Here is a 26,492-nt window from a genome sequence, read left to right as displayed (position 1 = left end):
TAAAACTCAACATAATTTTGCCGAGTGAAAGAAGTCAGATAAAAAGGAATCATATGGGCATGATTCCACTTATATAAAAATCTAGGAAATGCAAACTAATGGCAGTGACTACAGGTCAGTGGTTGCCTGGGAAGGGATAAAGGGAGGGACTGTGAAGGGACAAAAGGAAAATTGGAGAGTGAGGAATCAGTTCGTTATTTTGATTGTATCCAATTAGACGTCAATAAAGCTGTTTTAGAGGTAAAGTACACAGTAGATACCTAATCGATTCTTGTTCCTTTCCAAGGTGCTGACTGCTACCCTCACAGTGACACCCTCCCCAGACAGACAAGCCAGTGTCTGCTTTCCCTTGGCTTTATAGAACTGGCTCTCGGGCTGTCACATGCCCTTAGGAAAATTGCATCAAACAGCACATCGAGGAGGCAGCAGCAGACTTTGGAACCCCTGCGCCACTGGAAATGGATCTCTGTCCCTCCACCCTCTGACTTACATCACATCGTCAGATGCGTCTCTTAGCTCCCCCCCTTTCCCCCTCCCATCGGCATTCTGTCTCTTCCAGAGGTCGGGGAAGGTTAAACTCCTAGCCATTAACCTCAAAGGTCGGACATTGAGGGTTTTCCTTAACTATTAGGGCTTTACCCTCCTTACCTTTGGGGAGGGGCTGAATGTATGTCTGTGGTTCTCAAATAGGGTTCTTGTTGCTTGGCCCTACAAATTCCCTCTTTCAGAAAACTGAGACATGTCAAGGTCATTGACTTGCTTCAGACTTTGGATCAAGTTAGTGCAAATACTGGGAAGACTCAGATCCCAGACCTAACTGAAGGGCCGTCCCACTTTTCTCCCCTGCTACTCCCCGCCTGTGGCCCACATCATATGACCTCAGGGCTGCTGAGGGAGAGACAAGGCCCTGCCTTCTGGGGCCTGGCAGCTGGCACAGCAGTGGCAGAGCAAGCCTCCTCTCAGCCTCGCAGGGTCGGTGCTGCTTCCCCATCACGCCCGCCCAGTTGCCCTAGTGACTGTGTGACCCTTCTCCCCCGCCCTCGCTGCCACCAGCCCTATAAATAGAGGCAAAGAGCAGCTGGGCTCTCTTGGCAGTCACCATGAGGGCGCTGGTTCTGCTCTGCTGCTTTGTGGCGTCGCTCCTGCTCCCAGGACAAGCAGGTATGACCCCACCCCTGTGAGCCAGGCCAGACTTCAAATCTGTTCTGTGGGGGACTTGGGCAGTAGTTGGAGAATGAGGCCTCCGTGATTCCTGGGGCTGATGGCTGGTCTCATCTTGTCCCCATTCTCTTCTCCCCTGAGGTCCAGGAGAAAGAAGTGGGTGGTGGAGAGAGCCTGCTAACATTCAGGGGGTTCTCAGAGAGGCCAGAGGAAGCAGAAGCAGTGAACTGAAAGGTACAGGAAGGGATGAGCCTGAGTCAGGGGCCAGAGAGAAGGTCTGGCCAGTAGATGCTGGGGAAGAGGACCTTGAAATTCAAGACTAGAGGAGCCTCCTAATGAGACAAAATAAACCTATCTTAGAGCGGAAGGTGCCCCTGGAGGTGACTGAGTTGACCCTCTCCCCTGGTGGAGATCTGGCAGGGGGCCTGGCTTTGCATGACTGAGGACAGGGAACCATGCTGGGCAGAGTTGGGGTTTGTCTGAGGAGCAGTGGGATAGAGTGGGGTCAGTTCGGGATATGATTGGAGATAGAGTTGGGGATTAGGTTGGAAACTGAATTGGAAAGAGGAACAGGACTGTTCTGGAGTAGAACTAGGCTTGGCTGGAGCTTTGTTAGAAGTGGCTGGGGGCCTGTGTGCCATGGTTTTCCTTTGACATCTCAGCACTGTGAGGCAGAAGCGGCTCTGGTTACAGCACGGGGGTTATTTATAGGTGTGGAGGGGATACCAGAGCATTTTGCCACCTCTCTGTTCCCAAGATTCCTGGGGCTAGGTTCCCCCTGGAGATGCTTCAGGGTGTTCTGGGGACCCCCCAGGAATCCGGGACTCCACTTTGTCTTTTGATGACTGCAGTCTTCATCCATACAAGGGATGTGGGGGCCAGAGCCCTAGCCTTTCTGATCTTTGTGGTTCTGATTTTTGAGGGCCCAGTCTCAATCAGGAGAGCAGGTGGCTGGGGCAGCAGAAGCCATTATCTTGCAAGTTAGAGGCCAAGGTAGGGGGCTCCAGCTTCTCATGTGCTGCTGGGCCCTGCCCTTGTCTGCCCTTGAGTTAATTTGGGCTCCGTGGGCCTGCAGTGGCTGGGGTGTCGAGGATTCCAAGCGGCTGTCAGGTGGCTAAGTATGGAAACAGCCTCGTAATTGGATCCTGAGCCCCGAGCCACTGCCACCCTCTCCTTTTCAAAACCCCTCCCCTGCTCCGCCCAGCCCCAGCTGCCACCTCTTCTTCCACACAACAGGCCCAGGAACTTTTAGCCTTTTAGGGACATCCTTTATCTTTTCTCCCAACAAGGGGTCTGGATATCTGGAATGTTCCACAGGCCTCTCAGGGGGAATCTTGGAGTAGGGAAATGAGGCAGTCAGGTGCTTTGTGCAAAGATCCTTTCTCTTCATGCTCCTTCCTTCCTGGACGCTGAGGTGTTCCCTGGCCTGGCTTCTAGGGAGGGGTTGTCCACCAGTGGGCAAGGTTCCCTCCCTCCTCACCCTGCTCACACTTGGGCTGTGGGTTCTTACCCATGTGGATTGGATCACTACTTCAGTTGTAGGTTGCTTACCCCAAAATATGACTTCCTTCTACACCCACTGGGAGGTTCCAAACATGAGGGTGGCTGCCCTCCACACCCATAATGACAATTTTTCCTACTGGTTGATTCTCTCCCAGAATTGTGCCACCCTGCCCACAGGCCGCAGCTTAGCTCCTGGACTTCCCACCTCACCACTGGGCCCTCATTTCCATGCCCATGTTGTTTGCTCCTCACTGGGTGGCAGGTGTTCTCTCCAACCTCCCATTCCTGTCTCCTGGGGGAATCCTCCAGAGTCTTCACGTTGCTCCCATAGCCCTCTGGGCTGGGGCAATGGCTTCACAGTCTCCTCTCCTCAACTCTATGTGGGGAACCAAGTGCCCCTCCAGATGCCAGGACATTGATGGAGCCACCAGACCCCCTGACCCCAGTCCTTTGTAACCATCAGGGACCTCTTTGTCTTGGGGACAGGCTTGCTCAAGGACATGGGAAAGAAACCTTGAATCGATTTACTCTGTCTCCTCATTTTCTAGGTAAGGAAGCAAAAGCCAGAGGAATGAAGAGATGTGTTCAAGATTAGACAGTGAGTTAGTGACAGGTGCACCCAGCCTCGGGCTAGTCGAACCCTATCTGGGAGTTCCCGCCCTTTCTTGGCCTCCCAGAACACCTCTGCCTATCTGGGCACATGAGGGTGGTGGAGAGGCTTCCCTCAGGATGCAGGACAAGAATGATGCCATTGGTCCTTTGACTTCCTGGAGGGTGGGGTGGGATGGGGGTGCTGGGTTTAAGCCGTTGGCATTTGTTAGGCTGAATATGGGACATCTTTGCTTCCTGCTGCCTCCTGGAAGCAGAGAGAGATTGGGGACAGGTGGGGTGGTTTTCTGACTTTGTGCATCCCTTGTCCTCCAGCCCAGTCCTGGTTGCAGATGTGCACATCTGCTCTGGTCCCCACCCTAAAATCCCAGGGGTCAGAGGTTGGTGCATGCTGGGGCTGACCCACCCCTACATGAGAGATGAGGGTGTATGGTACCACCAGGAAGTATGCCCTCCCAAGACACCCTCCTTACCCACCTCAGGCTGGTTATTTTTGGGAAGAGGCCCATTCACCTTTCCTCAACAGAGTCATGCAGCAGCAGCTATGACCCACTGTGGGGAGGTCTGCTGAGAGAGTCATGAGCTCGGGCATCCTGGGGAAAGAGAGACCCCAAAGACTTTCCAGTCCCCTACAAGCTGTGTCCCTAGTGGGCTCTCTGTTCCTAGCTCAGTGCAACTTGATGAGCCTCTAGGGAGCATCTGGTCCATCACTTCCCTCACTGAGTCTGCGAAGTGCTAGTCTGGGATTTGCTAATGGATGCATCCTCCCAGATGTGGACGCCTTGCCTGGTGGCCTGTGAAATGGCATTTTGGAAATGCTGATTTTGCCCCATGTCTGGATGTGACACTGAAGGTCACACAGCCTGTTTGTGACAGGGCCAGATCTGGAATTCAGGTTTCCTCACTTGCCATCCAGTGTTTTTGGCCACTTGTGCCATCAGAAGGAGGTCCCAATGAGGCCAGTTGCATCCACCTGGCTGTTTAGTGCTCACTGAGGTGTAGTGGGCTGGGACAGAGCTAGTCCCTATGGACATAGGAGGAAGACAGCTGTTCCTCCTCTGACCCCGTCTGAGGGGCTGAGTACAGGGCCTAATACTGTGCCTCCTGGCCTGGAATAAGGGTGGTGACTGGGCGTGGGATGCTGAGCTTACCCCTTTATTTTAGGCCCTTTCTTTGCTCCAAATCCAAATCCAGCCCGACTGATGACACAACCCCTTCATTTAAATATTGTTGGAGTATTAATAGCCCATTTATTCAAACACCTTGCCACATTTCATCATTCATTTATCCCAGATTTATTACGTACTTTCTATTTTTTTAGGTGTGGTACTTGGGGAATTCAGATAGGCCTTGGAGAGCTTACCATTCACTAGGGGAAACAGGGTGTCTTCTGCCTTGGGCCTGTACATGGGAAAAATCAGACACATAGAGGTGTCATAGGGAGGAACAAGTGAATTGAGGTGGGATGCAGGGGAGCAGGGAGGTTATTTTTAACTGAGTGGATCAGGAAATGTTTTATAGGTGAGGGACATTTGAGCTGGATCTTGAAGAAGATAGATTCAGACATGAAAAGAAGGAAGGAAGAGAATTCCATGTACGGGAACAGAGTGAGCAAATTCCTGGAGTCAGGAGAGAATGGAGCTCTGAACCAGGAAAGGACATGTTTTGCCTGAGATAAGGGCAAGCAGAGCGAAGTGGGGGTCATGGGAAATCTCTCTGGAAGTCTAGGTTTGGTCCTTCACACTTCCAAAAGTGTGAAGGACCTTGAGTGTTGGGCTGAGGACCAGGACTTTGCCCTGTGGGCGGTGGATGACCACTGAGGGCTTTGGAAGAATCTATCTGGCAGTTGTTTGTAGGGAGGACTAGAACAAGGGGAGACTGATTAGATAACCATGTCAGAAATGCAAGTATGAAGGTGTGAGTTCAGGCGAGAGAGAGCGGGAGTGGAAAGGAGGGGCAGACCCAACAGAGCTGGGGCAGAATCATTGCTCAACCTGGGAGCTGGGTGGGAAGGAGCCCTTGTGGGTTGAGTGCAGGTCATATGATCTCGCCAGAAAAGGAAACCTGGAACATAAGAGAAAAGAACAGATTTTAAAAGTTCAGTTTGGGTCATTTGAATTTTAGGTGCCAGTTGGAGATATTTAGTTAGAAAGGTGGGGTTGGACTGAGGAGAGAAATCAGGCCCAGGGATCCAGAAATGAGATTTATTTGGGTAAAGGTGAGGGTGAGGCTGTGAGACTGTCGAGGGAGCTGTAGATTTGGAGAGTGGGAAGAGAAAGAAGATAAATGGACTTCAGGAAGAGACAGGGACCTGGAAGCCAAGGGAGGAGGAGGCGATGGCTTTGACATGCAGGAGGCCACTGACAGGTTATGGGGTGCCATGTGTGTTTAATATATATATATATATATATATATATATATATATATATATATATAGTGATTTTTAAATTGCTTTTTAGAGAGAGAGGAATGGAGAGGGATAGAGAAAGAGAGAAACATCAATGTAAGAGCGAAATATTGATTGGCTGTCTCCTGCGCACCCCCTACCTGGGATTGAACCTGCAACCTGGGCATGTGCCTGACAGAGAATCAAACTGGCAACCTTTTGGTGTACAGGATGATGCCCAACCAACTGGCCAGGGCAGAGGCCACATGTGTTTAGTGAGGACGTGGAGGAGGCAGCATATTTAGAAGGTGAGACTTTTAACATCGAGTTTGGGAGGAATAGAGAACAGTAAGAATGAGTGGGGATGGGTGAGTTTATGGAGGTAGGGAATTTTATTTTTAACACTAGCAAAGACCAAGTATGTTTGTGGGCCAGTGAGAAAGGGTGAGGAAGTGACTAAGACACCAGATGCTTGAGGAGGATGGATGAGGTCTGAAGGAGATCTTCGGGGACACGTAGCACAGCACTGTGGAGCCCTCAGAGGGGTACCACAAATTTGAGTTGAACTCAGTAGGCCTGGTACCAGCCAGGGACCTGACCTAGTAAGGATCCTGGTCTACACTGGGGATTGCAACAGAGGGCCTGGAGGGCCACAGAGGGGAGGGAACCAGATTGATCTTCCCAAGAGCTCTGTGGGGTGGAAAGGGAGCCGGTTGCTCTGATTTGTTAGGTACTGAATGCAGGGCCAGGATCAGAGCCTGGTTCCCATGCTGGAGAAACACTGGGCAGAGTCTGAAAGACCTGAGGCCTGGAGATGAAGTCAGTGAGTCAGCAGTTTAGTCACAGTGAATGTTAGTCTTGCTGTTGGTGAGCCTGCCCCTCAAGCCAGGTGCTGCAGAGAAGAGGACAGAAGGCATCTCAGGCATTCATTCAGCAAATGTCCACTGGGTCTACAATGGGTAAAGGACTGGGTTTGGACTCCTTCAGGATTAGTGACTTCAGTGGAAGTTGGCGTGGAGGCAAGTGGCCCGAGTTTCCCGGGTGATGACCTCGGTTCTCCTTCCTTGTGGAATGGAAACTGCCCAGGCTCAGGTTCCCTCTGAGGTCTTTTCCTGGCTGTGAGGCCTCCCCGCAACCTACCCGCCTCCCCACCGGCCCCATGGCCCATTGGAGTGGCTCATTTTGGGATGGGACTGAACGAGAGGAGCAAGTTGAGTTGATGAGCTGGCTTGTGTTCTCTCATCACCTGCTCTGGGGATTCAGGCCCCTCAAAGACTGCTCACCTGCCTTCTCAAGGGCCTTCTGGACTTGAAAGCTAGAAGCCTGACTTCAGACTCCTGCATTAGCCTGTTGGGTCCTTTTCTCCCTCTTGGTGATTCCCTTCTCTTCTTCCACACTGGCTCTGCTCTGTCCCCCCTCCTAAGACATGCCATCAGCAAAGGCCCTGAAATTCATTCTAATGAGGGCCAATGGCTCAACACTTAGACTGTCACTTTCCCAAATTACTTTTTTTTATTTTTAAGATATGAAGGGTTGTTTTTAAAAATACATTTATACTGATTTCAGAGAAGAAAGGTGAGGAAGAGAGAAACATCAATGATGAGAGAATCATTGATTGGCTGCCTTCTGCATGGCCCCTACTGGGACCCTTAGGTCCACAGGCCGACACTCCATCCACTGAGCAAAACTGGCTAGGGCTACTTTTTGTTTTAAAGGAGTCAGAAGATTTTAGCTCAAAGAATGCATATCTAAGGTGGAATGTCCCATTACTTGGATGGGCAAGATCTTACCAAAAGTCCCTAATGACAGCATTGGGGCAATAAATAGTCCACTCCATCTGAGCACAAAGGGGCTTAACTGTGGAGTGGGGCTTTCTCTATCTGTCCTGAAAGAGTGAGTAAGAGAATGAATGAACTGGAGCCATGGTGGGCACAGCTATAGGCCTGCAAACTTTCCCAGTGCTCTGGAGGCCCCAAACCTCTCTGCTAACCCCCATCCCTGGAGTCCTCAGCAGGAGGCAAAGGGGGGCAGTGTAATTTGGCAGATGGGATGGGTCAGATTTTTGGAGACATTTTCCTGGTCTGCGTCGCCTGTGCTATCGTCTTTCTCTGGGATCAGGAAGTTCTGTCCTATTATTGGTTTCATACTGCTCTAGCCCCAAAGGTGGGTTTTTGCTCAGAATCAAGGTCCCAGTTACCCCTTTGCTCAAGAGACATGTCTGTGCTTGGCTCTTCTTTGTCTTCCCTCACATAGGTCTCCGGAGCAGGAGCGGCCTCTCCGGATCTGCCCAGCCTTAGGGTGAGGGCTCGGGTGGCAGAATTGACACTTGCCTTTAAATTCCCCAGCTATTAGGAATTCAGCTATACACACCCTCATGGGGCCGATAGCAGCCTCCTCTTCCCCAGCCTCCAGCTCTTCCCTAGCTGGAGTAAATGTGCCCAGGTGGTGCATGTGCCCAGAGGCCTGATTTTGAAGAAGACCATGAGACTGTGTGCTGGTGTCAGCTCTCATCTGGCCATCCCAGGAGCCTGTTTCCCCTGGGATTATGTCATTGGGACCACCTGGAAGCATAGGTGCCACGGCTTCATCCAGCTCCAAATCCCGGGGCCCAGAATGATTTTAGGTGGGATGTTGGCCCAGGTGGGACAGGCTCCCTAGGCTCATTGCAAGGGTGTTAAGGGATGACAAAAGGCTTTTTCCTCTCACTCTTGGGTGTCCCCTCCCCACAGGTTCTTGTCTTTCACAACCTTGAGAGCCCTTGGTCCTCTAGTCCTCTGTCAATTCAAGAGTGCCAAAGGGCACAAGAATGAGTGTGGGCTGGAAGGAGGGCTCAGCACAGAGTCCTGGAGAAGTGGGAGATGTGGCTGTCCCTTGGGAGCCCACCCTGCGTTGGGGAACCAGGATGGGGTCATGATTGGGGCAGGGGCAATATATGATCAGCAGGAGGCAACAGATTGGGACACTGCAGGATTTTAGAGGAAGAAGAGTGGGGTTGGTTAATCCCATGAGGTGGGTGCTAGAAAGAGGAAGGAAAAATGAGATGAGGGACCCTCTTTGAAAGGCCCAGCTCTTCAGCCTGAGGCCACACTGTGCCCATGGTGAGGTCCTGGACAGCCACACTGTGAGGTAGGAAAGGGCTATGTCTTTGCATCCAGGAGCTGACCTTCTATTTGGGGAGATGACACATGCTGAAAAAAAATGTAACTAACACCCCAGCAGCTCTGGTTGGAGTTCAGAGGAGGGTTGGAAGGTCAGCCTTGTGGAAGGGCAGGGTTCCCTCTGGACTGGGTGGAAGGGGATGACCATTGGACTGTCAGCTCCAAGAGGACAGGGGCTGTGTGTTTGTTTAATTCACTTACTGCTGCGTCACCAACACTTAGCACGCGCTCAGCTCATTGAAGGATCTTAACCATGTAGATGAATGAGTAGATGATTTGTGCAGGCAGAGCTGGAAGAGCAACTGAAATGGTCATCAAAGCCAGGAATGGGGAAGCTCAGAGCATTGCACTGGCAGGGACAGGATGAGACCAGCTCTGGCTAGAATGTGGGGCTCCTGTTCAGGGGAGATCAAACTACCCTGATGGGTTGGGGCCCTTTGCAAAATGTTTTGAATGCGGAGCCAAGTAGTTCTCTCCCTGGTTCTGTCCTGAGAACCTCAGCATACCTAGCTTGTTCCCCTTGTGGCTAACCCCCACCCCCTTCTCCTCCCTCCTAGATATTTTTGGATCCTTCTAGAGGAGGGACTATATTCTGAGCTCAAACAGGTGCAGGCAAAGTCTGGCCTGGAGTCCTGGGCTGAAGGAAGTGGGTTGTGCTGCGAGTTCAATCCAGAACATGCCAGGGGAGAGCCCTGGGGTTTGGGAGCCCCCTTCCATTGTCACCTGGTCACTGCCAAAACGGCAGCCCCTAATCCTCCTTCAAGTGGCTATTCTGTTGTCAGTTCTGTTGTCTCCCATGGGATTTTCCCTAGATGGCAATAGGTAAAGACTTGACAAAGCTGTTGCTTTGGAAACTGTCTTGGATGTGCATCTGATTCCACAGCTGCCTTTCCTGGGCACCTGTATCCACCAGAGAGGCTTCTAGCCACTTTGGTGGTTATATGTTTTCTTTTCCTTGCATTTTCTCTTACCCTTTATTCCAGATATTAGGTTGTAGAAGATCACATTTCTCTATCTATCCCAGGAGGTCAAGACACCAGGAGTGCTCCCTGGGATCTAGGGAGGCATCTGGAAAAATTAGGAAAGGGTCACAGTGCTCACCATGGCCTGGGGGAGCCCATCCTGGCCTCAGGTGCCCAGCAGAGTGAGCTTGGATGCAAGTTGTGACAGGTGGTGAATCCACCTCTTTCTCCTGTCTTTTCCTGCCTCAGTTTCCTTTCTGAATTGGTGGTTAGGCTGCAGAGCCCCTTACTGGAGGCTGCCTGGCAGGAGCAGAGCAGCTAGCAGGAGTGGGGTCGGCAGGCATACTGGGACTCAAGAACAGAGCAAGCTGGCTTTGTCATATTTGCCACCAAGCCCCTTACCATCTTTGCACCTGTTTGTTCACCTCTAAAATGGGATAATAATACTTAGTCCTATTTACAGCATGGGGTTATAATGTGACTAAGATAAGCAAATGGCTATGAGATGCTTAAAATGTTTTCTGATATCAGATACTTTTTAAGGTTAAAAGGACTATGACAGTAATTACAGGCTATCACTGCTGTCAGTACTGCTGTGGCTTGACAACTGCCACCAGTTTCCTCAAATATCATGAAATATGAACAACTGGGGGAATCTATCTACATAGCTATGCCTTCTCAGGACTGTTAAATCCTCGGGTTTCTCTGTCCTCAAGGAGCTTACAAACCAGGAGGGGAGACAGTCGCCGCTCATAATATGAGGAGGGAACCATATAAGGCAGGTGTAATCAGGGGCTAAAAATAAGTAGCCTAAGAGTGCAGAGAAACGGGGAGCAGCTGGGGCAAGATGGGGCCTCCACCAGTGAAAGCACCACCTGCTTAGTGTAAGGTGGGTCGGGAAGATTTTGTAGGGCTGGCTTAGGCGTTACTTTCTATATGATTTTCTTGGCTCTGCCATAACAAATGACCACAAGCCAGGGGACTTAAAACAATAGTGATTTATCCTCTCACAGTCTGGAGGCTGGAAGTCTGAAATTAAGGTGTTGGAAGGGTCACATTCCCTTTGAAGGCTCCAGGGGAAGAGATTTCTACCTCTTCCAGCATCTGAGAGATCCTGGCAGTCCTTGGCTTGTAGATGTATCTCTATAATCTCTGTCCTCATGTCACCTCTTCTCTGTATGTCTCTGTGTCCTCACCTCTTCTCATAAGGACACCAGTCATTGGACTTAGGGCCCACCCTAACTCAGTATGACTTCATTTTAACTAAGTACATCTGCACAGAACCTATCTCCAAATAAAGCTACATTCTGAGGTTCTGGGTGTCCATGAACCAGGTATCTGATATAAAAAAATGTGGGGGGACACTCTTCAACCATGATAGTTCCTTAGCCTTGGACCCAGATTGCTGAGCAGTTGCTGGCTCTGAGTATATAGCTCTCGTGTCTCTCCTGGGTGATAGTCTTCTACTGGGCACAGATGGCACCTGTTTCCTTGGTCAGCTCTGGCCCCATGGTCCATGCGATTGCCCCAGCAGCTAATTTGGAGTTCTGCTGATACACCCAGAGCAAGTGTGTTGAATGAATGGATGGACAGCTGGCCGGGGGCAGGGAATTCCAGGAGCAGCCACCTAGTCTAGTGGTGAGGCTGGGGAGGACAGTGGGAAGAAGTTTTCAGCTCCCTGTTGGGTGTGCTCAGGTGCAGATCGAGTTGGAGTTAGCACATCCTGAGGGCAAGGGTGTTTGGTTCCTGGCTGGTTGTGTGATGGACAGAACCCAGGAACTCAGGCCTGGTGTGCTATGCAACCTTAGCCCCAGCTCTCCCACGTGCGCCCTACACACCTAGCCCCAGCACACAGTGGGAGGGTCAGCAAGGCACAGGTACCTCCTAATGCTCTGCAGAAGCTGCTTGGAAGAACTTCAAGTGAATCCTCTGCCGAGTCCATGAGAGGGTTCACATCTTAGCATTGCTGCCTTTCTCTGCTCTCCTCTCTTGAAGCAGGAGCCCCCAACTGGAAGGGCAGGTATCTGGGTCTCTTCATGGCAGAATTAGGGGTCCCCAACCTGGAGTCTGGGTGTTGAGGCAGCTGTGGAAGCTGGTGGCTGCGGCTTTGTTGCACACTCTGGTTTGTCCCAGTTCTAGAGGAGAACAGGGTGTCCAGGGGCTTCTAGCCTTTCCAGAAATGCTCATCAGCGAATCCAGTCTGTACTCTTTGGCCTGGTGTTTACTCACTCTCTTAAGTCCGGCATGTGCCACCCTCCTGATTGCAGCCGTTGTTCCCTGCATACATTTGGCTTGGCTCCTGCAGCCTCTGACTCCAAATGTCCTACATCCTCCCCAGGAGACCCTGGTTCCACATCCTTGAGACTCTGCTCTTTGCTGCCAGGAGTGCTCTCTTCAGGCTGCTCCCTCCCCCCTCCAATTAGATGCTACTATCTTTAAGGAGAAAATCTAAATGCAGGAATCCAGTTCATGATTATCACAGCAACCTTCTGAGCTGGTGGGGCAGCTACTTCCAATCCTTTGATCACATCACGAAGAAATAGGCCTGAGCAGGTTAAGTGACTTGGCCCAGGGTTCTGAATCCTGGTCCTGAATCTCTTCTCTCCTGGAAAGAACTTTGCCATTAAGTTGAGAGAAGGCCTCATATTTGCCATTATTATCCATCCAGCCATCTATCCAATGGTTATTCTGGATGCTGGGATACAAAATCCCTGATGGATAGGAAACCAAATAAATAAGTTGTATAATTTATTAGATGGTTATAGATGCAATGGAGAAAAAGACTAGGGAAGGGAGATGGGGAAGGCTTGTTGGAAGACAGCATCACCAGGTGGCTGGGGAAGGCCTAGTAGAGAAGGTTTTGGAGAAAGCAAAGAATTAAAGATACTTTGTGTGTGTGTGTGTTTAGCAGCTTTATTGAGATACGATTCACATACCATATAATTCATCCTTTTAAATTTAATAAGATTTAGAATATTGAATACTGTACAATCCAATAATTTTTATTGTATTCACAAATATATGCAATTATCAGCAAAGTCAATTTTAGAACATTTTCATCATCTCAAAAAAGCAACCTTGTACCCACTTAGCAATCACTCCCCATGCCCCTCATTCCCACCCTCTAGCCCTTGGCAACCACTAATCTCTATAGATTTGCCTATTTTGGACATTTCATACAAATGGAATCATCAGTATGTGGCCTTTGTGACTAGCTTCTTTCACTTAACATAATGTCTTCCAAATTCATTCATGTTGTAGTATCAGAACTCCATTCCTTTTTATGGCTGAATAATGTTCCATTGTACCACATTTTGTTTATCTATTCATCCCTTCATGGACAATCGCATTGTTTCCATCTTTGTGTGAGTGGTATTTCTGGGAACATCAGTGTACATGTTCTTATGTGAGATATGTTTTGGGGACATTTTATCTATTTTTAATTTTTATTGATTTCAGAGAGGAAGAGAGAGGGAGAGAGAGATTGAAATGTCAATGATGAGAGAGAATCATTGATTGGCTTAAGCTCACAACCCAGGCTTGTGCCCCAACCAGGAATCCAACCCTGACCTCCTGATTCATGGGTCAACACTCAACCACTGAGCCACGCCTGGATGGGGAGATTTTATCTTTTTTTAAAAGATTTTTATTTTATTTTATTGATTTTTTTTACAGAGAGGAAGGGAGAGGGATAGACAGAACATCGATGAGAGAGAACCATCAATCAGCTGCCTTCTGCATACCCTCTACTGGTGATGTGCCCACAACTGAGGTACATGCCCTTGACTGGAATCAAACCTGGGACCCTTCAGTCCGCAGGCCAACGCTCTATCCACTGAGCCAAACCAATTAGGGCAGAAGATATTATCTTAACACTAGAAATACCTTATACTATTTTAGGACTGTATGATTTCAGAATCCCATCACATGTCATCTGAACATCCCACTATGTAGCACGTAGTAGATACTTCATCAATAGCAATGACATGAAGGCACAATAAACCTGGAGGTAGGCAGGGAGGGTATTTTTCTTATCTCTCTTTCTAAAAAATATATTTTTATTGATTTCAGAGAGGAATGGAGAAGAAGAGAGAGATAGAAACATCAGAGAGAGAGAAAGTCATTGGTTGGCTGCTTCCTGCACGCCCCCAACTGGGCACTGAGCCCACAGTCCAGGCATGTGCCTTGACTGGGAATCGAACTGCAACCTCCTGGTTCACAGGTGGACAGACGCTCAACCACTGAGCCATGCCAGCTGGGCTCTTTTTTTTTTTTTTTTTTTTTTTAAATATATTTTATTGATTTTCACAGAGAGGAAGGGAGAGGGATAGAGAGCCAGAAACATCGATGAGAGAGAAACATCGATCAGCTGCCTCCTGCACACCTCCCACCGGGGATGTGCCCGCAACCAAGGTACATGCCCTTGACCGGAATCGAACCTGGGACCTTTCAGTCTGCAGGCCGACGCTCTATCCACTGAGCCAAACCGGTTTCGGCTGGGCTCTTTTTTTATATTGATGAAACAGGCACAGAAATGCTCAAGATCCCACTGCTGGTTAGGGAAATAAACTCAGACTTCTGACTCTGTTCTCCTTTTCCTTCCCCAGGGTCACAGGTTCCCAGAGCTGCCTCCTTCAGTGCCCCACAGGGCAGCTCTGCTTGACCACCAGGGTTCCATTCCATGGGCAGGTTCTGCATGGAACCAGGGCCTCCCACCACTGTCTACTCCTGTCTCTTTGTTTTCTCCATCCGGAATATCACCTTGCAGGGTAGTAAGGCCAGCTAGACACCAGACCTATGATGTCCCTAGAGCCGATGGGCATAAGCCCCTGTTGACTGCCTGTGGTCTTGGAGATGGACCATAGCCTGGGCTGGGGGAACTGGACCAGGCCTGGTACAGCCTCCTGTAGTATGGGGGGGGGGGGGTCCCCACCCTTTGCAATGAGTAGGTCTCTGGGGATGGGTAAAATTTGACTCCATGGTCAAGGCCCAAGGATAGTGTTTCCCAGATACTAGTGCTGTGCCCAGATTTTGGTCAGCTCTGAGGCTCTACTCACCCTGAGTGTGATTACGAGGGTCTGTGGAAGGGAGCCAGGAATGGAACATTGTAAACTAAGCTCTTCTGTGATCTTTTTGCAAATGGCCTTGAGCCATACCTTGAGAACAGATGACCCACAGTGGGAGGTTCATTACTGTCAAGTGCTCTCAGAGCATCCAGCAGATATTTCCTGTATAGGGATATTTGCCAGGCACATGCTGGACACCCTGGATCCCACTGGGGACAAGCCACAGGCTCTAGACCAGGGGTGGGCAAACTTTTTGACTCAAGGGCCACAATGGGTTCTTAAACTGGACCGGAGGGCCGGAACAAAAGCATGGATGGAGTGTTTGCGTGAACTAATATAAATTCAACATAAAGGAGCAGAGGGGAGAGCAAGAGAACCGGATAGAACAGCCGGATCCGGACCGCGGGCCGTAGTTTGCCCACGGCTGCTCTAGACTCAGGGACCTTATTCTTCATGGGGACACAGGTTAAAAGAAAGGCTGTCATGTAGGGTGATAGGTATTATTGGGACACAGAGCAGAAGTACCTCAGAATTGAGGGATCAGGATAGGCCTCACAGGGGATGGGCCTCAAAGCTGAGATCTGAAATATGAGCCAGAATTAGGCCCAGGATGTGGGGAAAAGAAGAACAGAATGGTGTTGGTGCTCAAGAAAACTGATTGGAAATCCACACAGACTAATAGGATTTCTTAAAGAATTCTGCAGGTGGTTGTCATGTGAGTCTGGATGCTCAGCACGTTTTTAGGCCCTCTGGGGACACAGAGAGGCATTGGTCCAACCTCTTTCCTAGAGGACATGCTGACTGAGAAGAGAAACCTGGACATAGGAACACCCCTCAGAAGGTCACAGCCACACAAGGAAGGGGCTGTGTCATTTGACTCAGTGTGGAATAGTCATACACTGAATCAGTTGAGGTCAGTGAGGGGAGTCGTGTGACCTGGAGGTGTGAGAACCAGAAGGCATCACAAAAGGTGAGAGGGAACAGGTGAGGCTGGAGAAGCAGGAGGGCGTCCTAATGCAGATGGTCTTGTGGGCCATCAGAAGGCCTATTGTGGGTTGAATTGTGTCCCCCTGAAAGATATGTTGAAGTCCTAACCCTCAGAACCAAACCTCTGAATGTGATCTTATTGAAAACTAGGAGCCCGATGCATGAAGATTCGTGCAAGAATGGGCCTTCCTTTCCCTGGCTGCCAGCACTGCCTTGGCTCTGGCCAGAGCTGCCTTTCCGCCTTCCCACGCTGCCCAGAGGCCCGGAGTGGCTGGGGTGGTGTGGAATGCCTGCGTCATTGCCATGGCGATGCAAGTGTCCTGCCCTGCCCCCGGCCGCTCAGCGCCAGCATATGCAAATTAACCTGCCTTCTTTGTTGGGTTAATTTGCATACCCACTTCTGATTGGCTGGTGGGTATAGTGAAGGTACGGTCAATTAGCATGTTACTCTTTTATTAGGTAGATAGGGTCATCACAGATATAGTGAGTTAATCTGCTGGTGTCCTTATGTGAAAAAGAGGAGATATAGAACAGAGGCATAGGCCCATCTGGTGTGGCTCAGTGGTTGAGTGTCGACCTATGAACCAGGAGGTCACGGTTCAATTCCCAGTCAGGTCACATGTCTGGATTGTGGGCTTGATCTCCAGTGTGGGGCATGCATAAAGCAACTAACCAATGATTCTCTCTCATCATTGATGTTTCTATCTCTCTCTTCCTCTCCCGTCCTCTCTGAAATCAACAAAAACATGGTTAAAAACAAAACAAAAAAGGAAAGAAAAGTAAAGAGGCATAGGGAGAAGGCCATGCATGATGGATACAGAGACTGGAAGCATGAATTGACAAGCCAAGGATTGCTGGGAATGACCAGAAACTGGGAGAGGCAGGAGGTAGCCTTTTGAGGGGACTTGGCTCTGCTGACACCTTGATTTTGGACCTGTGGCACTCAGAACTGTGAGAGAAAATATCTTTATAGCTTTAAGCCACCAGGTTGTGATGCCTTGTTACAGCAGCCACAGGAAACTAATTCCCAGTGAGGCTCAGGCTTCCATGCAAGGATTTGGGGCTCTGTCCAGCCTGGTGGTGGGGGACCCTTTGGGTAAGTGGCCTGTTGGAGCACCTCAGATGCAGCCTGGCGATAGCCTCACAGGGCCCTCAGCACTGACTAGGGAGAGTCACCCTGGGGGCAGGAGGTGTAGAATGTACACCTGCTCTGGCCCCACCCTCTGCCCTGCCCTTGGATCTAACCTTCCTCTCCTCAGGGGAGCCCTGTGGGAAATAAGGAATAGAAGCCTGCCCTGGCCTCCTGTGTGGCCACCAGGCTGCCAAAGGGAAAGAAAGTTCCCAGGTGTAATGAGCCTCAACTGGTTTCAGTATTGAAGAGACAGGCAGAGAACCCAGGCCCTAAGTGACACTAAATTCACCGGAGAAGGAAGCTATTCTCAGTTTAATTGGTTGTAATGATTCTCCCTGGGGATGGGGATGCCCAGAGAGGGAGCCCTTGGGCATATTTCCTGTTGTTCACCCGGGAAATGGTTGATCACATGCCTGAGGTTCAAAGGGAATACAAACTGAAAGCAAGTCTGCCTCTAAGGGAGACATGAGCTTTCTAGAATGTTCCACTATAGGGTGGCCTGGGTATTACAGACACCTTTGCCTGTGGCATTTTCCAAGCTTTGATAACTGAGGGTAATGGATGGATTTGTTAGGAGGCTTTGAGACTTTGTCCTCTTCACAGAGCAGCAGACAGGGAGGTGGTCTTTCATTTCTTTCATGAGTCAGACTCTGAAAAGTTCTTCTGGTCCAGCTTTCTGTGGCCTCCTCAATTCAAATAGCTAACAGCTGATCTCACGCAGGCTTAGGAACCAGCTGTCTTTTGTCTCCTGGTGATGGAGACAGTGAGCCTCTCCTTGCATTATTCTCCAGATGACACTGGGTGTACTACAGACTAATGGCAAACTCAGGGCTTCTTGGTGCCGGTGATCTCTGGGAACTTAAACCCCATCCCAGTCTCCCCCAAATCTCTGTACAGAGCTCTGTTCAGGGACACAGCAGACGTCGGCCCTCGGCAGGCCATACATTATAGGAACAACTAGGAGAATGGATGGGTGATCGATCCCAAGATTTCTGGGTTCCAGGGATAGGGCAAGATATGGGCATAAAAGATTAGAAATGTCAGCAAGAGAAGGAAGTCACGGCTGTTTGAAATCCTGCATAAAAGATCAGGTGAGGGGTCTGGAGACCTTGTGTTTTTGTCTGGTTTTGTCCCCAACTTTTGCTAGGTGACTTCCAGCAGGTTCTTTTTCTGCTCTGGGCCTCGGTCTCATCTGTGAAATGGAAAAGTTGAGCTAGTTAATTGCTAAGTTTTTTTCCAGTTCTAAAAGAAGTCTCTAATGAAATATAACTATAGGGCTGAACTATAGACGAGGTTTGGGATCAGAATGTCGGGCCCAGAAGTGGAACCCATTTGCTGTGAATTTGGTGAAACCCTCTGGGAGACGAGGTGAAAAGACCTGGTGGAAGGGTCTATGGATGGGAGCACACAGGGCAGAATATTTGCTGTTGCTGCCCAGCCTCTGCCCTTGGTTTGACCTTCTCTGAGCAGACTTGGGGATGGGCGGCTTCTCTGGTCTTCTTGGCAGTTGGGGGTGAGATTTGCTAAGGACACCACACTACTGAGCGGGTGTAGGGGAAGCTTGGTGGTGCTAACAGGGGTGAAGAGGCGCCTGTGGTTGTGCAGGCCTGTGTGTTAGGCCCTTTCAAGCCATGAAAACCTTCGCTCTGATTTCAGCCAAGCAGAACTCCACTTGAATGGGAACTAGAGCCACCCTCACTCCATCTTTGTGGCTCGTCAAAGCTCATTTTCAAGGCCCAAGTCAGTTCTGAAGGGTGTATTGTTTTGCTCCCTGTGCTCACTTATCATAAGGACATGAGGCCATGCTGGCACTGTGAGTGGCCTCTCTTGGGCAGTGTTGCCATTTCTGAGAGTCGTGAAGGGCCCTCAGTGGCTCTGCCTCCAGCCAGGGCTTCTCAACCATTCTTACAGACACGCCCTGATGAGTGGTCTGTTTAGATGTCCCCCTGAGTGTGCATTTGAGTTTGGGTGAAGTGCAGGGTCACCTCACTTCAGTGGCCTGATGGAAGGGCTCTGGGAGGTAGAGGGGATAGGGGAAACCATGTGAGGCCTTAGAAGTTTCTGGGTGAGTCAGTGCTGATTGAAACTGGGAGTCAGTGACTGCAGGAGTTAACTTGGGGCTCAGCAGAACAAGATCTGAGCCCGGGAGTGTTGACAGCTAAGGTCCATTTCTGTCTCAGGACAGCTGGAACCTCATGCAGAGAATAGGGCTACCCGCATCGTGCCCACAGCTACTTGTTTGAGTAGCTTCTGGCTGGGAGAAGGGGAGACAGAGCCCCAGCCAGAAAGACCTCTCTTGGCCTACTAACTGACCCTCCAGAAGCAGGGGGCGGGGGCGGGGGTCAAAGGACTAAGAGAGGTGAGCCAGCTTGGCTTCTGTCCAAAGCTGGTTCTGTTTTGGTCCACTCAGTGAACTTGGGATTTGGACTGGCATCTTTGCTCTTCTAGGAAATAATTATTATACCAGACATTCATAGAATGCTTTTAAACATCATTTGCTATTTAAAATACTCCAAGGGGATTGACAAAGCAGGTGCTATTATCTGCATTTTGTATGGGTGAGTAGAGTTGGGTGTAGGAAGAGTGAAGAGCAACTCAAGGTCACATTGCTGGTTAGTAAGACAGTAAATGAGCAGGTCCCAGCTCTCCTGACTTTCAGCTGCATCCAGAAAGACCACTTTGGCTCTGTGATATATGGCAACGGAAAGCCCTGAGATGTGATCCTGGCCCAGGCTGGGAAGGTGTCAAATCCATTTCTAAGCTTCTGCATAAAGCAGACTACCTCCAGCTTTCCTGGGTTGGGCATAAGGTGGGTCTGGCCTCATTGTTCCCTCCATCTTCTAAGTCTGACCTGAACCCAGGGTTGACTGGGATGTTAGGGACCAAACTGTTTTGGCTCCCAGTTGGGTCTCTCCCTGTCTGGTGCCCCAAAGTTAAACCATCAGCCTCCCAGAGGTTATCCTTGTAGAACCCAGGGAAATTCTGTTTCTTTGGGTGGGAGGTGGGAGAAAGTCAGCCATCTGCCTCAGTTTGTCTCAGAATCTAGCCTGAATCTCTCCCTCCTTCCCATCCTCTCCTGCCCAGCTCAGCTCCTCTGAATGTAGGAAATATTGCCTAATAACTACAAGGATTTCTGTTCACTTGAGGCTGATTTCTGGGAACACTTGGTGCTCCACAGGATGTCACTTTAATAATTGAGTCACACTGAGTGGTTAGGGCTTCATGTTTTTCTTCTTCCAAAGGCATTTGCCTTTTGAAAGCAATGTTCACTCTCAGTCATGAATCCCCCGGGCATCAGTGACAAGCCTGTGTATGCACAATGGTGGTGGGATTGTGGGCGCTTTCTCTGTACCTCCTAAACCAAGGATTCCCAGAAATTAGGGGTGGGACAGGGAATGATCTGTCAATTCTTTAGGCTTTGTGGATTACAAACAATTGTCATGAAGTCTTAAGCAATCCTTTTAGATGGAGGTAGGAGAGGGTAGATTAAGAAGCTACTGTTCTTCTGAGGCTGACAGCCCCCTCTTATTTCTGGGGGGCAGTGTACTATTGCCGGGAAAGCTCACAGGACTTCCAGTTAGCAGTGAGCTGGGTTCTAGAACCAGCCTGCTGGTAACTAACCTAGCTAGCCCTGTGGCTTTGGGATAATAATTTATCAGGGCTTTAGGATTCTCAGCATGGAAATCAAATAGTCTGTGAAGTGGTCCCTTTTGACTCACAATCCCTTGGTTCTCTCTGATTGGTGCCTGTGTCACTGTATCCTATCCCCTGGGTGAATCATTTTTGGGCTCAAGTCCAGCCAGGGACAAGCTGTCCTGGTGGTATTAGCCTTGATTTTAGGAGCTTGGCCAGGAGGCCAAAGAACCTTTTGAGAGTAGCTGCCCTATTCATTGCACCTTTGTCTTCTTGTCTGGAAGAGAAGAGGTAAAGACTAACAGAATGGTGAGAGAGAAGGTTTCAGGGGTCCTGGGAGGGTGTGGGCAACCTTTGCCTCTTGAAAGTACTTCCCTTCTAAGGTCCTTTTTGGCATTGGCATCTGCAAAGCTGTCTGAAGGCTCATCCAAGAAGTGAAGGAGCAAGGGACCCTGAGTGGTGAGCATTTACTCTGTAAATAAGGTCAAGAAACACTATGATGCCAGAAGAGGCCACTGACCATTTGCCCAGTCCAGGAGTGTTCAGAGATAAGATCTAGAACATGCAAGGGTCAGTCTGCTCACTCCGGCTCTGTGAACACTGTTTCTGAAGTGCTGTCAGCTGCACTTGAGGCACAGCTGATGAGGTGTCCAAGTGTGGGCAGAGGACAGACTGGTGATAGATGTGGGGCTCCCTGAATGCCAAGACTGACTTCCTGGGACAGATATGTCCTCAGATAGAATTGGAAAGTGATTGTCTCCCTGGGACTTTATTATTAATGACTCATTTGCATAATTGTGTATGAATAACGGTCAAAGGTATTTTACTTGTGTTTGACTTTGGACTTGATAGTTTCAGTTCAAATGGATGAAAAGTAACGTGGAAGAATAATCTTGGCAGATCCTTAGAAGTACATGCTAAGGAGACTGGGACAGGTTGGAATTGAGTTTATATTCTGTTCCACCAGGGTGGAATAAATTCAGTGCTTAGAGGTGGACTCAAAACAGGTCAACAAAACTCTATTCTGAAAAAACCTCTCTTCTCCTGATCTCAAGACAAATTCTCTGACACTTGGTACTGAGGTGGCTCAGAATCATGGTTCTCAAATGTTGGTGTTCGTTAGAATCACCTTGTGAAACACCAGATTCACACTGACCCACCTCTGGAGTCTGGGCATTTATGCTTGGGAAGTTCTCGGGTCTCAGATGCCACCTCCACGTGGACCAGGGAGCTTTGTTTTGTTTCTTGACCTGTTCTAGCCCATTCTGGGAATGGCTTGTTGAGCTAATAACTTGATTCTCCTGTGTCTACTTCCTCATTTCAAGGGAGGTTAATAATTCTTCCTTTCTCTGCCTCAGAAGACTGCTAGGAAGATGAAAGAAGAACATGAAATAACTTTGGAAAGCATGAAGTTCTATGTGGAGGCAAGACATCATCTAGTTCAATGCCTGACATGTTTGATTAAAATGAAAAGATGCTGTAAGGGGGAGCTCCTTGGAATGTTGGAGAAAATGATCAAGAGGAAGCTAGAGGAATTTTTAGGGAATAAGTGGGGGAGATAAGAGCAGTAGTTGTCAACCACCTACCCCTTCCTTAAATGGTGAGATACACCCAAGGAGGGCTGCTGGGCAGGAAGTACAAAGTGGGTGACTGAACCCCAGCTCCTTTTCATCCCTCACCCTCTAGTCACTTCCATGGACCTCTCTCCCTTCATGGAACATGGTTTTCAAACTACCTGAGAGCAGAAAGAACTCTAGACTGAGAGCCATGAATTTGGGCTCTGTTTCAATCCTACCCCTGACCTTGGGCAAGTCTCTAAAGCTACCTGGTCGGAGCTTCCTCTTCTACAGTTGGACCCACCAAGGCCTTTGGCAACTCCAGAGTTAATCTGAGTCCATGTGAAAAGTGCTTTGGAAGGAGTTAGAAGCTGGGAAAACGATCAGATGTTTGGTTGGTAGAGGAAAGAGGAACTGAGCCTGAGGCTACTGCTGAGGCTATGGGTGGGGGCAGCAGCTGAGGCTGATCCCCAAAGAAAGGCTGATGGCAGAGGGGGTGTTGGGAGAGAAAGCAGGACTGGTGTATGCTGTGCTATGTTCAGGGCACCAGCTTCTCAGGCACACAGGTATTCCTATGGTCTCCATGGTTGAGCTGGGGCTTACTATTCATGTACCTTGATGTAAGCACCCAGGCCTATGTGGAGCTGGGACGGCAGCCTTGACAGCAGCACATACAGTATGGTACTACATGTTCTGGGATAGACCAAGCCTCATCTTACCAGGCTCTTAACCCATCCAGGGTGTCCTGGGTCTTCTGTCCCCCACCTCCTCCTCCAGGAACCAGTGAGGGCTTCAGTGAGATGCTAGGGAGGTCAGGGAGGGAGGGAAGGCACTGTTTGATTTTATAGAATTGAACTGAGTTTAATCAGAGACTCTCTATGCCTCTGACTGTGCCTCCCAAAGGAGAGATTGTGCCCAATGTCACAGCTGCTTCTTGGGGATCGAGCTCTGGGGCCCAATGGCATAGCTTGTTTCATTGAGAGACTTTGTGTCAGAGAAATTATTTTTAGCCCAGGAAGGAAGGTCACTGGGCATGAAGCCATCACTCTTGGTCTTTTTCATTCCAAATTGCTTAGCAGAAGGTCAGGGGCAGCTTGGCACTAAGTCATAAGAACCAGGAACAAGTCAAGTGTGTATATACATGCACACACTTGGCTTCTATTCCTGCTCAGGAATGAAAATACACAACAGTGTGAAGGTCATGGTAAAGGCCCAAAGTCTGGGGTCCTCATCTCCCTTGGGACTAAAAAGCCCTCTCACCCCCATCAGGTTCAGAGAATATTTTGAGAATATTAAAAATGCCACAAGTGGTCAGACTCAATCTGCTCTGCCCAACATCATCATGATTACCATCATTATCACCCTCACTACCAGCATCATCATCACTATCAACATCTTCACCACTGTCATCATCATCATCACCACCATCACCATCACCACCATCATCACCACCATCACCACCATCACCACCATCACCACCACCACCACCATCATCATTATGGTCATTATTGTCATTGATAGGGGGCAACAGGGACCTGTGACAGAGGAGAAGCCTTGACCATTGCTATTGGTCACATGCCAAGCCCCAGGTAACCCATCCAACTTGGGAGGACCCAGTGTGCACATGAGTGGGGAGAGGCTGGGAGCAGAAGCCTCGGAGTCAAGATTATTTGGCTGAGCAGTGGTTTACAGCATTGGCTGCACATTAGAATTATCCAAGATTTTTTTTTATTAAAGTGCTAATGCTGGGGATATACCCTACTTTAATCAGAACATTTGAGGAAAGGGAGAGGAATGGGACCAAGAACCTGAAGATTTCAGTGCTGAGAGCATTGGTTTAGAGGTAGTTTTACCAGGTGTTGTAGACCAGAGCTTCTCAAACTGTAATGTGAAAACTGATTGTTAAAATGCATTGGTTCAGTGGGTCTGGCTGGGGCCCAAGAGTCTGCATCTCTACCAGGCTCCCCAGGTGGTGCCAATGCTTTGAGTGCTACCCTCTGAGCAGGCAGATTTGAACCCTCTTCAGGGTCAGGCAATCTCCTCTGCAACTCTGGAGTTAAATGGCCCAGCCACTTGCTAGCTGCGTAATGTTGGGCAAGGCATTCAGTGTCTCTGACTCCAGTCCTCTCATCTATAAAATGGGGCTAAGAGTAAGACTTGTTTTATGGGAGCAAGTAAGATTTAGTAAGTTGAGTAAGATCAAGTAAATTAATGTTTTGTATATAAAGTGCTTAAGCATTGCCCTAGCCGGTTTGGCTCTGTGGATAGAGCATCGGCCTGCAGACTGAAAGGTCCCGGGTTCGATTATGGTCAAGGGCACATGCCTCAGTTGCAGGCTCCTCCCCTGCCCGGGCCCTTGTGGGGGCTCATGTGGTTGGCAACCAATCGATGTGTTTCTCTCACATTGATATTTTTCTCTGTCTTTCCCTCTCTCTAAAAATCAATGGAAAAATATCCTCAGGTGAGGATTAAATAATAATAATAATAAAATAAGTGCTTAAGCATTGCCTGGCACATTGAATAGTTATATAAATGTATCTCATTTGATATATATCTTGCTGCTCAGAGACTTTCAGTCTCCTTGGGTTAAACTAAGTTCCTGCCATTGAAGGTGGTGGTGGGGGGATAGATACACAGGTAAAGGGATCAGGATATATAGGTTTTCAGGTGGTAATGAAAGAAAATTTTAATGAGTCCTTCAGGTCCCTCACTAAGGGATGAATTCTTATTGTACCTAAATCTCACTCTTCATAGCATTTTCCCTGGGTCAGGCAGAGTCCCAGCCTTGGGAACACAGGGAGGATTAAACCTTGTTTCCTGCAACCCAGGAGCCAGGAAGGGCCTGGAGTGTGAGCCTGGAGAGAAGGTGCATGCAGGGAAGGGTGAGATACCCATGGGAAGGGTTGTCCCTGTGCTTCCCTACACACCGTGGCATACAAGGCCTGGACAAGGAGCAGCAGTTCTGGGTTCTAGTCACCCACTAGCCAGACACTTGCTGTCTTGGGCAAGTCAAAGACTTTCTCTGGACCTTCAGCTCTGAAATGTGGCTGACACTGATGAGGGAGGTTTGAATGTGGCCATATATGTGAAAGTGCTTGGGGAAGTGTTATATCAATATATGGGGCTCCTTTATAATAAAAGGTGCCCAAACTTCCCATTCTTCTGAATTTGATAGCAGCATAGGTTGCATCTGTGGGGACTAATGAGAAAATATTTGTTCTTGGTCCCTAGAGGCTACCCCAGCTTTCAGAGCACAAGGTGTGTGGGTACCCCCAGGCAGAAGGGGTACCCCAATAAGTGGCTTTTCTTTGTTGAGGCAAGATGGGAAGAACAGGTTGTGGCCCAAGAGAGGGGGGTGTCTATACTCAGAAAGTTCCTCAGAAAGAAGCTTGTGAGTCAAGGGAGCCCGGGGGCTGTCTCAGCTGCCCCAGGGCAGGGCCCCATGGTTCCTCATCCCCACAAGCCAGCAGGGTCCCCCTACCGCAGGCCTTCTCCTTAAACAGGTCCAGTCTGGTTGGGAGGGGCAGAAGGAATAGACTCAACCCTCACTTCTGACCCCATTTTCCACATAAATTAAACGTGTCCCTTGTCAGAGGTCTTAGCACAAACTAAGCCCCTACTTTGTTCTCTCCTGCTTGGTTTCCCCAGTGCCTTCAGCTTCCCGGTAAAGCTATCAGCTTTAGAAGGGGATACCCTCAGAAGAGGTTGGCTAAGGCCACCGGGAAGCCCTGGCCCTTCTAGTTTTGGATATCGTTCTCTCCTCTGACCACGTCCTCTTTAATCTAAGGTAGCAAGGCCAGCAAATGCCTGCCCTTAAGGGGACAGAGTTGGATGTGTGACTTAATAAGGCTGAGAGCCACAAGTAATCCCCTAAGTACTCTGCCGTGTAACCTAAGATTATCTGGCCTGCACACACCTGTTTGCACTCCCTTGCTGATAGCAGTATAAAAAGCACGCTAGTTAATGACTCTAGGAACTGACAGGGCATCTGTCCTATCTTGGAAAGATCTCCTGGTGAGCCAGGCTACACGTGCCTTCATGCCTGCGGCAAGGTTGAGGAAGGACTGGAAGGCTCACCCAGTTTCCATCCCCACACAGTCATCAGGACCCAGCAGAGGCTGTCAGGGTCAGGGGAGGAGCTGGGGAATGGGTGTCAGCCACTCAGTCCTGCAGTGACAGACAGTGGGTCTGTAACTCCCCCAGCCACGGCCTCTATGTCTTGGGAGGGGGGCAGAGTAACACCCACCCTGCTTGCTGCCCAGGGCAGTTGTGAAGACCTGGGAGGGAGTTGCCACCGATACCAGGTCCACACCTCACTCCCGGAAGACAGGAGCTAGGT

General features: G+C 49.4%; 1 protein-coding gene across 3 annotated transcripts in view; it reads left to right on the top strand.

The window, feature by feature from the left end:
• Nucleotides 1-916: 916 nt before the first annotated feature.
• SRL (sarcalumenin) overlaps nucleotides 917-26,492 on the top strand; it is a 40,951-nt gene continuing 15,375 nt past the window's right edge. Inside the window, exons 1-2 of one of the 3 annotated variants that reach the window (XM_080679288.1) lie at nucleotides 1,089-1,161; nucleotides 21,956-22,021. Coding sequence is in view for 2 of the 3 variants with exons in the window: in XM_080679287.1 (XP_080535413.1) it covers nucleotides 1,101-1,161 (61 nt within the window). In the remaining variant the exon portion in view is untranslated. Of the gene's footprint in view, nucleotides 1,162-21,955; nucleotides 22,022-26,492 lie in introns of all 3 variants that reach the window. The other 2 variants (XM_080679287.1, XM_080679286.1) reach the window with 2 other exon arrangements.

The sequence above is a fragment of the Plecotus auritus genome (assembly GCF_963455305.1).
Source record: "Plecotus auritus genome assembly, chromosome: 7".
Taxonomy (NCBI): domain Eukaryota; kingdom Metazoa; phylum Chordata; class Mammalia; order Chiroptera; family Vespertilionidae; genus Plecotus; species Plecotus auritus.
Note: the sequence above shows the minus strand (reverse complement) of the source record. Positions and strands in the feature narration are given on the sequence as shown.